This window comes from Miniopterus natalensis, chromosome 9 (assembly GCF_054644295.1).
Source record: "Miniopterus natalensis isolate mMinNat1 chromosome 9, mMinNat1.hap1, whole genome shotgun sequence".
Taxonomy (NCBI): Eukaryota; Metazoa; Chordata; class Mammalia; order Chiroptera; family Miniopteridae; genus Miniopterus; species Miniopterus natalensis.
In genome coordinates this window covers 23,367,382-23,382,317 of record NC_142089.1, presented here as the reverse complement: position 1 = coordinate 23,382,317, position 14,936 = coordinate 23,367,382, and the positions used below count along the sequence as shown (strand labels likewise).

The 14,936-nt window shown below is 40.9% G+C and overlaps 1 protein-coding gene across 1 annotated transcript in view; it reads right to left on the bottom strand.

The window, feature by feature from the left end:
• SMAP2 (small ArfGAP2) overlaps positions 1–14,936 on the bottom strand; it is a 41,014-nt gene that overhangs the window by 2,187 nt on the left and 23,891 nt on the right. Inside the window, exons 2-9 of the mRNA XM_016205198.2 lie at positions 10,732–10,865; positions 9,395–9,480; positions 8,358–8,436; positions 5,500–5,586; positions 4,406–4,487; positions 3,305–3,414; positions 2,298–2,463; positions 1,573–1,889 (exon numbers count right to left, since the gene is read on the bottom strand). Coding sequence (XP_016060684.2) covers positions 1,573–1,889; positions 2,298–2,463; positions 3,305–3,414; positions 4,406–4,487; positions 5,500–5,586; positions 8,358–8,436; positions 9,395–9,480; positions 10,732–10,865 — 1,061 coding nt within the window. The remainder of the gene's footprint in view (positions 1–1,572; positions 1,890–2,297; positions 2,464–3,304; positions 3,415–4,405; positions 4,488–5,499; positions 5,587–8,357; positions 8,437–9,394; positions 9,481–10,731; positions 10,866–14,936) is intronic.

Below are 14,936 nucleotides of genomic sequence, written 5' to 3'. Positions count from 1 at the left end.
CATTGAAAATTGACATTTCACCCCTTAAGTCAGGATGTATTTCATAAGAAATAACACTTTCCTGGAACCACAATACAATGAGTGCACTCAAGAAATTTAAGATTAATACAATATTCTAATATACATTTCGTTTTCATATCTCTTTAGTCTTTTTAATCTAGAACACTTCCCCCACAACATTTTCTTTTCCTGACACTGTTTTCAGAATCCACTCACGCAGAAAATCCTTCAATTTGGATTTATATCATGTTTTCTTAGCACTAGATCCATTTTGGGCAAGAGTTTACGTAGGTGATATTGTGTCCTTAGGTCTTAGTGCAAGATACCAGAAAGCACATGTTAATGTGTCCAGTATACGTTACATTTGACCACTTGGCTATGGCAGTAACTATCATTAAGTTTTTCATTGTAATTAATACATAATCTGAGGCATATTTCTTTGAGAATATGTGAATACCCTATTTTTCTACAATTGTTAGTGATCATTCTTGCATAAAGGAGGTTTTCCCTCTCTTTCTCTCACACCCATTTTTTATAAAATATTACGATGGACTCACGGGGTTTTTTTCCTTCAGTGAGTGATAATCCATCAGTGCCATTCTTAGTTCAAGGGCACCCTCTTCTGTTAGGAGAGTGAAATGACTGTTTTGCGGGGAGGATGGTGTATTTATTTGTTTCTCTTTTCTACTTCCCTTCACCACCAGGCCTCCAAAGAGCACATCCTCCTTTTAAGGCTACCATCTATAATCCTATATTTTTCAAATCCTCACCCGAGGATATTTTTTCCATTGCTTTTTAGAGAGAGTGGAAAGGAGATAGAGAGAAAGAAACATAGATGTGAGAGAGATACATTGATTGGTTGCCTCCCACACGTGACCCCAATGGGACCAGGGATGGACCCTGGAACCGAAGTACGTGCCCTTGGCCGGAACTGAACCCGGGGACCCTTCAGTCCTAAGGCCGACGGTCTAACCACTGAGAAAACCGGCTAGGGCTTCAATCCCTTATTTTTGATTCTCCAAATAACCACAGTCCTAATCTACCAGGTCTCAGACCTCTTCTCAGCATGTTTCCAATCCATGGTCTTTCCACTCAGGTCTTTATTTTTCCAGGGGATGATTTCATCTCTCTCCTGTCACCTCCAGCCTCCTGCTCCCTCTCCCCTTTTCAGTCTCCTCTATGATGCTAGCTCTGCTGGAGTTAGGTGTTTATATGCCCCCTGCCATGTAATTTGAAGCCTGTAGCATTCTGTCTGCCTAACGTGGTAGCCATGGGTTATAAGAGGTTTTATTTGCGCTCCTTGTTTATCTGTATAGGTTATTTTTGTTTTTGTTTTGATGAATGCATGGAGAGACTTAGATTAGGCAGTTACCCTTATTCTACAGGAACCCAGAACTCTGCAGAAAGTCTGACTTTAGACAGACCTTCCAGAAAGAAAAAGAAGCAAACCTAAGTCTACGAATGTCTCTGGTGTTATCTCCTGTGAGGAGTCAAAGGATAGGGAGAGATTTGAAGTGAGATGGCCTTGAGGAAGTCTGAAACTCTTATCCCAAAGAAAACAGGGTAGCTTACCTGAGTAAGGTTCCACTGCAGCTGCTGAGCTGGCTGAACCCCGTACATAGTCTGGGGCATAGCTGCCATGCCTGCCATGTAGCCAGCTTGCTGGGTGGTCATCATTCCATTTGGCACACCCATCATTGATGCCTGCATACCACCCATATAGCCTGCAGGCATGGCCATGGGGGCAACCATCCCAGAAGCCCCTGGCTGAGCTACCATGCCCACTGGTGGGGGCATCATGCTCCCCATGATGCTGTTAGGAGGTGCAACCCCAGGGAAGCTGGGGTAGGCTGTGGGATATGCCATCTGAGCAGGAGCCATGAACATTGCTGCCAAGAGAACATACACACAGATCTGTTAGGAAAGCACACAAAGCTAGTCCAAAGTCTCACTGGCTACTCCCTTCCAGCTAGAATTTCTCAGGACTACCCAGCTCAGAACCCTCTTTTACACAGCCACACAGTTAGTTAGATTCCCTACAAGACTTGCCAGGGGCTACCACCAGTGGCTGGCTGACCGAGCCACTTCTTTAAGGTCTAGATGCAGGCCTTGAGTCAGACTGCACAGACGTGACACCAGCGCCACGGAAGAACCTGCTGCTACTCTGTGGTTTCATAAGAAATGTCACTGGTGTTCAGGATGGTTTGGAATGTGATGTCACGGCCCCCAAAGCAACTGCCCTGCCACAACAAATAACTCCTGCATTTAAGTTCTCATGTCTCTACCTGGCCCATTACCTTGGGCGGGCATCTGAGGCGCCTGGGATCCATACAGTGAGAGGATGGAGTCTTTAGAGAGCTGCTTCTTGCCCGGTTCTTCAGATTTGTTCCCTGGCTCTGGAAACAGGTTCAGGTTTTCAGGAACAGAGCCGGCACTCCCTGCAGTTGGCATGGAGCCTACAACCTTAGGGCAAAGAGGGCAAGGGTACAATTGGGATGTTCCTCATGGGGGTCTCTGTAAGGACTTCCCTCATCTCTCTGCGGCTTCTAACATGTGCAATAAGAATTGATGGCTGGGGTCAATAGCCTCCTGACACTGTTACCATACAAATATCTGAAAACACCTGATAGTTAAGCTCTGGAACAATACTTTATTCTTTATCAAAGCAATGTAATTTGCTAAAAAAAAAAAATTTTTTTTAAATTATTTTAATTAAAAAAAGACTTTCAAATGAAAAGCAACCTATAAATGATGCAGCCAGAAAGAACTGAGTTTAGATGCCAAAGGAGCCCCTTACTAGTTGTATATCAGGAGGCTAGTCACATACATTTTCCAAACTATTGTTTCCTCATCTATAAAATATCCATTTTGCAGGGTTGTGGTGAAGATTTTAAACTACAAATGAAATATACAAAATAATATACAACACCACCTAGCACTGTGCCTGGTACATAGCAGCTATTCCACAAACAGTAGCCATCAAATGCTTCAGGTCTTTCATACCTACAAATTCTCTGGCAATAACTCAGGCTGAGGAGTTGACCTAAAGTATCAGCCTTTACAATGGGACACATCTTAGAGAGAAGCCCACTCCGAGGGCCCACCTTTTTGGGGCAGTAGAGAATGGAATGAACAGTAATCTTAGGCTATAGCAGAGAAGACAGAGTGTAAAAGAATGAATCAAGAACCAAGAAAACCAAAGTCCAGTTCCACCAAGGAAGCATGACTTGGCTCCATGATTAAGTTCTCAAAAACCACTCTTTTCAGAATACTCTTTAAATCCAGTGGAGCCCACAAGACTCACCTTTCTGGAAACTGTAGAAGAAGGGGATGAAACGGAGGCCAAGAGATCTAGATCCTTCCCTAGGGCATTGCTGGTCTTACTGCTTGTCATGGAGCAGGCCACAGGAGCATCTGAAAGAAAGGTTAAAGCTGAAATGGAGCCCTGCTCATTAAGCCCATGCCTCCCTTCCATTACAAACACAAAGACAGAGGAGGCCCATGTGCTCCATCATGGACCTGGAAATCAAGGCTTCTGGAACCATCTAGCTTGGATGGGGCATCTCAAGTCAGAGGCCTCGCCCCACATTCCCAAGAGCACTCTGGAGAACCCTGCAGCCCAGTATCGGGCACAGGGCGGCAGAAACCCAGGCCTGAAGGCTCCATCAGCACCACAGCAAGGAGCTAGCTGGCTCCTTTCTGGCTATTTGAGGTTCATAGCTGTGTAGAACTCATTTTCAGAGAGAATTTAAAGGTACAGATAGAAATTAGAAGCCTACGTAGCCAAAAACCTCAATCAGCTGAAATCAAGTAGAGCATCAGTACTGTGAAAGGTAAATAGGCTCTGCTTCTGAAAGGGGCAGGGTTTTAAGGTTTGGAGAAAAGTGAGCACAAGGGAAGAGGCCATCTCAGAAACAGGGCGCACCTGAAAATGAGAGGAAGGGGGCAAGGCTCACAGGTGCTGGTTTAGTGAAAACTGCTACCATTTACCGAGTGCTTAATATATGCCAGGCAAGGGGCTGAGAGCGCCAGAGGCATTATCTCATTTCACCCTTCCAACAGCACCTTTGCGGTGGACACTCATATCCTCACTGCATGGACAGGAAAGGAATGTCCAGAGGTTACGTGAACTACCCAATGTCACGTAACAGTAAGTGGCAGAGTTGGGATGCTGGCTCCCAAGGCCACATTCTTAGCCACTACACTGTACCGTGTCACTCTGAAAATGTCACAGTAAACACTTCCTTAGCGTAACTGCTCAGACGCAAAACAGGAAGAACATGAGAAAACGCTCTTGGTGACAAGGACACAAACCGAAGGCTCCCATCTCTACCTGCCTTCCCAGGATCAGAGAGAATCCATCTCAGTTTGTAAGATTAGGGGAGTGGAAAAGTCTGACTCTTACCAAGGCCCAACAAATCCATGACAGGTGCTGTGGATTTCGGGGAGCTTTTCCGAGGTAGCTGCTGATCTTCTTTTTTCTGAGGCTAAGGCAAAAATATGTTATAGAAAGAAATAAGCAGGTGTTTGGAACCCCTTTTCCCCCTCCCCATTGTAAAGCCACAGGTATTCCTGTGGTCTGGTTGCTGTTCTTCAAAGACAGTTACCAAAGAAACAAAACTCAGGAAGTGTCAGGTGAAAGAACCAAGTCAGAGGCACGAGTGCATAAGTCATACCTAAGGTGAAAAACAAAGATATCATCTGTGCTTGTTTGGCTTTCTGAAGAGACAGATCTGTCTGAAACTAAGACAACCACAGATCAGGGTCCAATAGAAGTAGCAGTTTTTGATCCCAGGAAAAAACAAAACTAAAGGTAGGTGTCTGATGGTACAAGAGCCGAGAGTCAACAAATCTCCCAGTGATTAGAAAACCTTTAATACCACAAGGGAGATCAACCTAAAGAGTACCTAATTTACTCTGTCAATATCACCAATGACTGTGTCCTTTAGTGTGATTCAGGATGATGATAGAACATGCTTCCTTAAGCAAATAGTAAAGAGTCCTCTCCACTAAGATTCCAAGCTCTGATATTGAGAGTATCTACTACTACAGCCACAGTACGTCCTGTGGAAAGAGAAAGCTGTCTCCTTCGATATGACGAGCAAGAATACAAGAAGCGATTGCTTAAAATGGATCAGTATGGCCTGGCTTCTGGACTGTTCTTAACCACAACAGGAAGTGAGGTACAGAAGGTCTAACAAGAGGTAACATCTCCTGAGAAGGTGTCACACAGCCTTGACATTCTGGCATGGAACGTGCCTCTTGCTTAAACGGGACAGATGTGGCTCCCAAGCTGCCATGTGGCCCCTAAGAAAGTGTTACAGAACAGATTAGGCACCAATAAGCAGTGGGAAAGCAGCAGAAATGGCAGCAGGTGAGTTTACGTAAATAACGAAACCCTTAAGCCTCAGGTACAATACACTATCAGCCCCACGCAGCCCCTCCACAGTATAAACGCACCTGAGGCCATCCACACGGTACAAATACTTTCCCACTTACCATTTTCACTTTCTCAAAAACAACAGGTTCCATTTTTTTCTCTGGAGCTGACTCATTCCCTCTTTTCCACTTGTCGTCTTTTTCTTTCTAAATGATTTTACAAACAAGACAAAGAACACAGGCCCAATGGTGACTAGCAGTTTGATAAGTTGTCACTCTAAATGTCCAAAAAGGAAACAAAAAAATCCCTACTGACTCTGATGCAGTAACAAGCCTGGGAGTTTCTTGGTGTGGGGCGTGCATTGGCCGCATCCATGTTCACCCCAGTGCTCTAAGAGGCATCCTTCAAATATCTTAAGCACCTGCCCTCCCTGCTCTGTCTCATGGCTCCTGAAAAGTTAAGTTTAGGCTATCCCCAGAGCATAAAACATTCTGCCTGCCTGCTGCCCCTTTCTCACTCAAGTTTAACTTGCTCATGCTTGGAGGGGTCCCCCCTCATCTTGGTATATGCCAGTGAAATAGATTCTTGGTCATCTAACTTATATCCTTTGTGATTTTATAAATTCAATCATAACTTCTCTCCATCTTTATCTCTTTTTGAAAAAAATCAGGAAATAAACCATAATTTCAAGCTTAATGATTAGCTAAACAAAAATCAAGGAAATAAGGCTAAAAAAGAGTAAAAGGATTAAAGTATCCCTTTTAGGGTGTCCCAAATGAGCCACCTATATAAAACCAAAAGGCACATCAAAAATTAAGTATCAGAAAGTCTCTTTCAGTTTTTGTTACTTTTACAGATGTTATTGGTCACATTTTAAAAATCATATAAACATTTAAATGTAAACCAGAACTACAAAGTAAACTCAAGAATGTAGGCATTTGAAAGGAAGGAGAGCATACATGTGAAAATGTTCAGCCTTCCTAATGATCAGAAAGTGCAAATTAAAATACATTTTTTCCAAAAAGAAACATCTTAATAATGCCTGCTGTCAGTAGAATGAAGTAAAGCTGGTGCTCTGACACAACGCTGAGAAGGCAGGACACGATGGTACAACTTCTGAGAGTGTATTGGCAAAAGTGTGAAAGACAAACATTGAAACCCTTTGACCTAGTTAATGTCATATCTTTAATATATCTAAAGAAAATAATCCAAAATATGGAAAACTCATGCAACAAGTAATTCACCCCAGATTTATTTATGCTGAAGAACAGCGTCAATCACAACCTTTATGCCACAGAAGGAGAGGGGTAAGATAAACTGGGATCTGAGCACATCGAATTAAGAAATTCGAAATTGCCTTTTGGTAAACAGGAGGTATTTCTTCCCTAAATGAAAATACCCAGTAAGTAAAACAGGCTGTTTTCACAAGTACACTATCTATACAGCAACTCTTCCCTCCTCCCTTATCTTTGGGGTTGCCCCAGATACCCTTTTCTGAGCTCATCTAATTTCACAACTTAGGTACAATGAACAGAGGTAGGCAGACAGACCATAGGTTTCTACAAATAAAAGGAAATGTATGTTTTGGGTTTCAAACCGTTTTTGATGATGCCATCCAAGCCACAGCTATACACTGGGCTAATCTTCCTTGGAACAGTTATGATAACCTCCAGGTCCCCTTCCTGGATGACTATGAGCTAAGAGTTCTTCACATTAAGTTAAGGGGAATTGTCTTTACCTAACTACAAGTATTACCTTCCACTTATTTGCCTGCATTGAAGGTCACCTATCAGTTAATGCCTTTTCACACAACCTCAAAAGATCAATTTGGAGCTTTAAATTACCTGGAAGGGCTTAGAGCTCCGTGTAAACTTAGAGATCTCACTACCTAGTGCATCCTCCATTAAAGTAACTAACTAGATGGATGACAGATAGAGAGGACCTGTGCTAGAATTAGAATCCCATACTTCTATCCTTCTGTGGCTCAAGAAAAAGTCAATTACACCTAAGCGAACTTCCTGTAGGGCCTTGTCAAAGGCTTTTTAAAGGTCTAGTCATTGTTATTGGTCCTTTAGTTATCAGTGATCAGGCTTATATTCTTCTTATCGTATTTCCCCCTGTATATTATACTTGTCCCAGTTATCATACATTGTATTTCAGATTCTAACCACATGCCTAGGATAGAAAGCGTACTCGGCAACAGGCAGTCTCCATCTAAAACCCTGCTCAGGAACAAGGGTCATCCCGTTGGCAATCAGCCCACCGACACAGGAAATACATGCTGGTCAAACTGAAGGAAACTGGTGATTTAATTACACTTAATTTTGTTGACTTCATTTATGGAAAAAAATATTTATCTATGTGTGTATGTATTTATGTATGTACATGTGTATGAAGGGTTTGTATGTATATAATAATATAAATATTTATATACACACACATATACATGTATATGCACATTTTATTCTACTTGATTTCACATGGTCAACATGTCCCTCTGAAGAAATAACTTGGAACTGGAAGTCACTAACATCCAAATACAGATCAAGGCAAAGAATTCACTGATGGTTTGCCCTGTCCACCCTTGAGGCCAAAGTTTGCTCCATGATATTTCATGGTCTTGATTCAATAATTGGCTTTTTTCTACTTCTGTATTTTTATTTTTATTGATTTGAGGTGGGGGGGGAGAGGGAGAGGGAAGGAGAAAGGGAGAGAAAGACAGAAAGAGAAATAGAGAGAAACATTGATTTGTTGTTCCACTTATTTATGCATTCATTGGTTGATTCCTGTATGTGCCCTGACCAGGGACAGAAACTGCAACCTTGGTATACTGGGACGATACTCTAACCAGGACTTGAATTTTTTAAATGACAGTGTTTAAGAATGTTGGTAGTTATTCTTCAAATTCTTCCCTGGCCTGATTAATAAGCAAATTACTTATTATGAACAAACAAAACTTGAAAGAGTTACAACCGACCCTAAGGGCACTGATGTCCAGACTTCGGTCCATGTATTTCTTCTTCTCATATTTATCTCGAATAAATCCCTCTACAGCTCTGCAAAAAGCCTATTAAGGATAAATCAAACAAGTCTTTCCCACAGGGTGACTATAAAAGGCCAACCTGTATCCCAGGGGATGCTGTTCTCCTCTCTCCTCCTGCCTGGTTTCCCCATATGGCTCCTGTCTCTTCCGAGGCAGTCTCCCTGACCAAAACCATGAAATGCCTCCTTCACAGTTATTGCAAGGAATCCGATTTACTATGATTTTCCTTCATAGTATTGATAGCAACAAATGGGATTAACCTTCATATTGACAGCAGAGGAGCCTGTGGATGTTCTAGAACATAGGTAAAGTAGCTGTCAATCACCTATTTTAAAGCCCTTAGGTCAAAAGGCTTTAAACAAAGGCAACTGAGTTGCCCTAAAAACTATAAACTCTTGCACCTCATGGCCAGGTTCTGATCAGTGAGTTTTCTGCAGGGCCCCAAATCTGCATTTTAACAGGTTCCACCTGCACCAACCAAAAGCAAACTCTAACAAACCACATCTTGAGAAGCACTGCCTTTAGGGGGGTTGGTTTTGTAAGCTGGGTGCTCACCCATGTTGAGGGGATGGTTATTAATTGGTCAACAACAGTTAATTCTTTCACACAGGAGGACATAAAAAGGCCTTAAAAATGAATGGTAGTTGTGCTGATTCAACACAACAGAGTAAACTATTTTTATCAAACAATAGCTTCAGAGATCCAAAAACTACTGGAGATGTCACTTAACAGAAGAATTCACCGCAGTCTTAATTCCTGAATGCATTTTCCCGATGTGACACCACCATTCTGACACAGAAAGTATGCACATGCTTTTTGTAGGTCTTGGTTGCAGGGGAGAGAGAACAAGGTAAGACTAATCCACAGATTAGATCTGACTGCGTAGACAGATCATGGGTCTTGAGTCCTATGTGACTCTCCCCCAACACCAAAATACCACTCAGGCTTCTAAGTTGCTCCAGAAAAGATACGGGTCTATTTGAGGTCGCCGAAAGGTCTCAGGAAGGTAGGCTTCATAAAGGCGATTCGCCTTTCCATTCCCCATCTCTTGCATACACTGCAATCAAAGAGATGTGGAAACATGGAATGTCAGATCAGGAAAGAAATGAAAAACTTCTCACCCAATAGCAGCAGTTTACATCGAAGAACCAACCTAGACAGGGACAGAGCCCAGATTTAAACCTCTGTATTTTGATTTCCAATCCATGATTCTCTCTACTTTGCTCCCAACTATTTGCCACCACAGTTGTCTTTTCCACCGCCCCCCTCCCCATGAGTTCCTTTTATTGAAAGATCTGTCTGACAAGATATATTTAATCCAGTAATAATTCAAGATCCCATTTGAAAGTCAAAGACACATAGCTACCAACCAAAATGTCTATGTGGCAGGCAATAATCAGTGCCTAATCGGGCAGGCAACATGCAGGCAGTAACTACATTCGGAATTTATACTATTAATTAATCTATTCAGCTTTATAACCAATAAGCATGTTTTACACTGGGCTTTTGAAACAGATTCCTTAACAGTTTTGAGGGATAAATCCCAAGATCTTTTAAAATCTTCAAATTCCCAAATACCCCCATGGCATGTAATTTCCTTCATAAGATACAGTAAAATGCAACTGAAAAATATAACTAAACTTACAGATCTTTAATGAATCTATAAAAACAGTTTAAAGTATTTCTAAAGCTATGTTCTGGTTAAGAATAGCCTCTTATTTCTACCATCACTTTAGTAACTGACTTTCTTTGTAGCCACTCTTTCCCACCACCACTCCCCCAATTTTTAAAAAAATTACTATAAAAAGTTTCAATGCAGGAAGAGAAACAAGAACAATGAAGCCACATCAGAGGCGCAGATCTTAAACCAGCTGAGCTCACTAACTCTAGCGTCTCAGTCCCAGCCCACCAACCTAACAGCAAGCAAGAGTCACATTTGCATTTTAGCAATAAAATGTTATAAGTCTATGATTTAGAGGGTTTTTTTAAATTTATTCTTAAGAGAATATCTAAAACTACAAGTGTTAGATCTGCAAATGCCAAGGGTCTTAGAAAATAATCCAAAGATCCTCCTTTATACCTTTCTGGATCCATAGGGTCCTAGACCATAGACTATTTGTGTTTTGAAGTAGGTAAAATATAGGTGGAATAATTTGTATTTTAAATAGAAAGATTGGAATTTTCTCTATTAAGGTAGGAGAATTGGACATAAGTATTTGACAACTAAACTTTCCTTTATCTTCACCTTTGTGCCCAGTTTGAAATTCATCTGGAACTACTTTCACACACTCTTGGTTTGTATGAGTACCTGAATCTGTTCTTGAGTCCACTGGTCAAGGTTAACTGATTTTACCCTGGATATGTGCACCCCCAGATTCCTGTGGATTCCAGCACATCGAATGCAGATGAACACGCCAATGTTCCAGGAGGCCCATCGCGGCCCTGTGAAGGTCAAAACAGGTCAATAAAGTACAAATTAAAACAACACTCAAGACCCAAGCTGTAGTATTTAGATCATCAAACATTTCAGCTTAAACATGAGAGAATTGTTATCACAATCACCTTTTTTATTGGTTTTGTTCATTCCTTCACAGATCAGTTTTTTGGTTTTTTTTTTGTTTAGCTTTAATTTTTTAAGTGTAGAATACAGTAGTTTTTAGTATACAGGGTGAGCCAAAAGTAGGTTTACAGTGTTCATATGCAAAATACAATAATTAATAAATAATAATACAAGAATAAACTGTTTTGAGTACTAGCAACTGTAAACCTACTTTTGCCCCACCCTGTATTCACACAGTTGTGCAACCATCACCACTATCTAATTCCAGAACATTTTCATCTCCCCCCAAAGAAATCACAAACCCATAAGTAGGCACCCCATTTCCTCCCAACTCCTCCCAACCCCCAGGTCCCAGCAACCAGAAATCTAATTTCTGTCTCTATAGACTTGCCAGTTCTGGACACTTCATATAAATGGACTTATACAATATGTGGACATTTGTGTATGGAGCAGCTTTTTACAATGTCTGGTAATGAGTGTTGAAATGCAGATGTTATAATAATACCTATATGAAGAAAAATCCTAGGAGAACAGTGCAAAGCTATGTCACATTCCGTTTAGTATCTCACATGAACAGCCCTGCCTCAAGCACCTTTTCAATGGTGGTGGGGCCTAGACTCACTTTTCCCACTAGGAAAAAAGATACAGACATGCCACACCAGCCCAAGGTTCAATCCGAAATTTAAAACCTTGTTTACCCTCCCCTCCCTACGAAGCCTATAAAATATGCATCCAGATTAACTTAACAGGATCCTTTCTCCTTAGGCTGGCCACTTAGGCTGAACTACAGAATCACCTAGATTCAAGACTGTCAAATAAAGGTACTTACTGAAATAAAAAAGAAACCTCAGATATGTATTTTAATTTAAAACTGTTACATAATCTCCCATCCCCTGCCAACTTTGCTCATCCTAATAATCACTCTGGAAAATTATCAAACTCCTCTTCATAATTTTTATACAGGAAAAAGCAACTTACTTTTATATAACACCTGCCAAAGACTTACTGAAAAATCACTAATATATCCTTCTCTATCGTTCCACTAGGCAGAAACTTACCACATAAAACAGCATGATATCAAAGTTAGCAATTGCAATAAAGAGGTGAAAAGACAAAAAAAAGACTTTTCTACAGAGATAAACAGAACCCGTGGTTTGAACAACTAAGAGCACAGGCCTTCAATTCTGCCGAACACAATTATTTGGTTGGTTTGCAGTTTTTGATAGCAGTCTTAATAAAGGAATGCTAGAATCATATGCCAGATTATTCTTAGAAATTTGAATCCATGATTGTTATAAATAAAAACGTAATATTTTTACAAAGATATCACTCAGATGCTACAAATCCTCCTTATAACCACCAGGTGGTGCTCTCTCCCTGAAATTTTATCCCAGTACCCTCTTACTGCTATTATCTTGATACGTTCAGATTTATCTTCTAAAAAGACCTTCAGTCCCTTCAAATCCCTAGACAGATTTGCACAGTAGGTCTGCCATATAGCTAATATACACACAAATGATTCACACACTTCTTTCTGTGGCAGGAAGTTACATAACACAAAACCCAAACCCTAAACAGACATGAATGAAGTTCCATAGGGGGCTATATGTCTATCTTAGGTTACAGTTTTCATAAAGGAACTCAGATATGATCTAAATTATATAGGGTTAAAAATGGGACCAAAAGTTAGTATCCCATTTTCCCTTTGCTCTAGATTCTGGAACTCATGATAAAATAATTTAAATATATTTACTTGTGAATAAAATCAGAAGCCAAAAACACTAACTAAAAGTTAGCTGTGAAGCATAAAGAATATAGTCAATAATTTTGTAATAACTATGTATTACTATGTATGATGTATACATATATGACTATATACAGTGTTGGATGGGTACTAGACATATCGGGATGATCACTTCGTAAGTTATGTAAATGTCTAACCACTATGCTGTATGCCTGAAACTAGTATAATACTGAATGTCAACTGTAATTGAAAAGAATTTTTTTTTAATTTTTAAGAGTTAAATTAAAAAGTTAGCTGTAGAATGTTACCCTGTTTGCTTCCTGGCCATAAGTCAGACAGTGATTCCCAGATGGTGTCATCTAAGACACCATCACAACTGTGGAGTTTCTACAGATACCATTCCAGAGTATTTAAAGACTCTGCCTCTGAGGAATATAAGACTAAGACCTGATACTCTGGAGTTACTAACAAGTCCTCAGTACAGAAATAGAGGCAGTAACATTTTCATGAAAAGTCAGGAGAGCCTCCTCTGCTCACATCTCTCCTACAACCTTTTCCCAGTGAAATAGTGGCAGCTCTATCCCAGACACTCAGCCTCCTTTAGTTTTAAGCCACTAGATTTACTAGTCAATAGCTGCATGCTCCATAAAAGATTCTGAAATTGGAAAAGAAAAAATAAGAAACAACAATTACTTATATAGCTGAAAAGGTGGAACATGGTATTAAAACCGTTATTAAACCTATAATCTTTGCAGCCAGATAAAACAGGTTTGTATGTCAGCTTCATCAACAATTCGCTGTATGACCTTCAGAGAGGCACTTAACTTCCTAAATCTCAGTTTCCTCATTTATAAAGTGTGTACAATAATTTCTACCTCACAGTGCTTAGAATATAGAGGGATAATGGTAAAAGAGAGCTACATATAAGAACATGGTATAGAAAGAGATTTCCAGAACCCATTTCCAATTCGTCTTCTTCACTGACAAGGACTGGTTAACGCATTCATGCGTATATACCCACACTCTACGCAACACTGGAGAATGCTGCTTTTTAGACAGGAATGAGTTCCAGTCCAAAATGTCAGAACCAAAGGTGACTGACTGGATAGTATATAGAAGAATTTACCCTGGATCCGATTTCAAAGTCTTTTAGAAAACATGACATTTTAAGCATCTTCCTTTATCTTCCTCAAAATATTCCTGGAAAGTGCACTAATCTAAACCCCCAGGTTTCCCTTCCCCGCTGCATACCTCCACCCCGCCCTTGAGCGCACCGAGGCAGGCCCCAAGCTGTCAGGCTGACAGGCGTGGATTCCACGGCCCCTGGTATTGCTGCTGCAAGGCCAGGCTGCGGACATCGGGTGTGCTTGCAAAGGTAAGCCAATTGTTCGATACGCACCCATCATGACAACCAGGAGAAAACACAAAAGATACCATTTTGAAGTTGTAAATGGAAAGAGACTCTGAGAGGCAATATTCTGAACAATTTTGAAAGCAAAGAGGATAGACAAGCGATACAAATTGGTGGCGATGAGCACAACCCAAGAAAAAAGTCATGGCTAAATGACATATTCAAAAGGAGCCAAGATGCAGCTCAGGAAGCATGAAGCAATGTGAAAATTAACATACAATCACTCTGTAATGTGGAGTAAGTAAAAATAAAGCAAGCATATGGATGTGGTTGGTGAGTCAAGAGATCAACTGTAGTAAGTACCAGCCAATACCAGGGAAGTTCGGGCCGACACTGACAGATACACTGGGCTTTCACTTGGATGTCTCCCTAGGGCTTACGACTCCATTAGTAAAATGGAAAGCATGTAAGTAATATCCAATTTACATTCAATTCTGGACAGCTCTACTGTCCAGTAACTACTGGTGCCCTGCTGCAAATTTCCCTTGCTGCTAAAACTTCCCCCACGACCAGAGCTGCTAGGCTTAGAAGGATTCTGGGCTTAAGAAGTCAGCAGAGCTCGGCCAGGTGTGGCTCAGCGGTTAAGCGTCGACCTAGGTTCCAGCGATCAGGGTTCGATTCCCGGTCAGAGTACATGCCCGGGGTTGCGGGCTGCAGCCCATCAATGATTCTCATCATTGATGTTTCTATCTCTCTCTCTCCCTCTCCCTTCCTCTCTCTGAAATCAATAAAGATATATTAAAAAAAAAAGAAGAAGTCAGCAGAGACGAAAACTGGAGTTACAGACAGAGCTTGAAG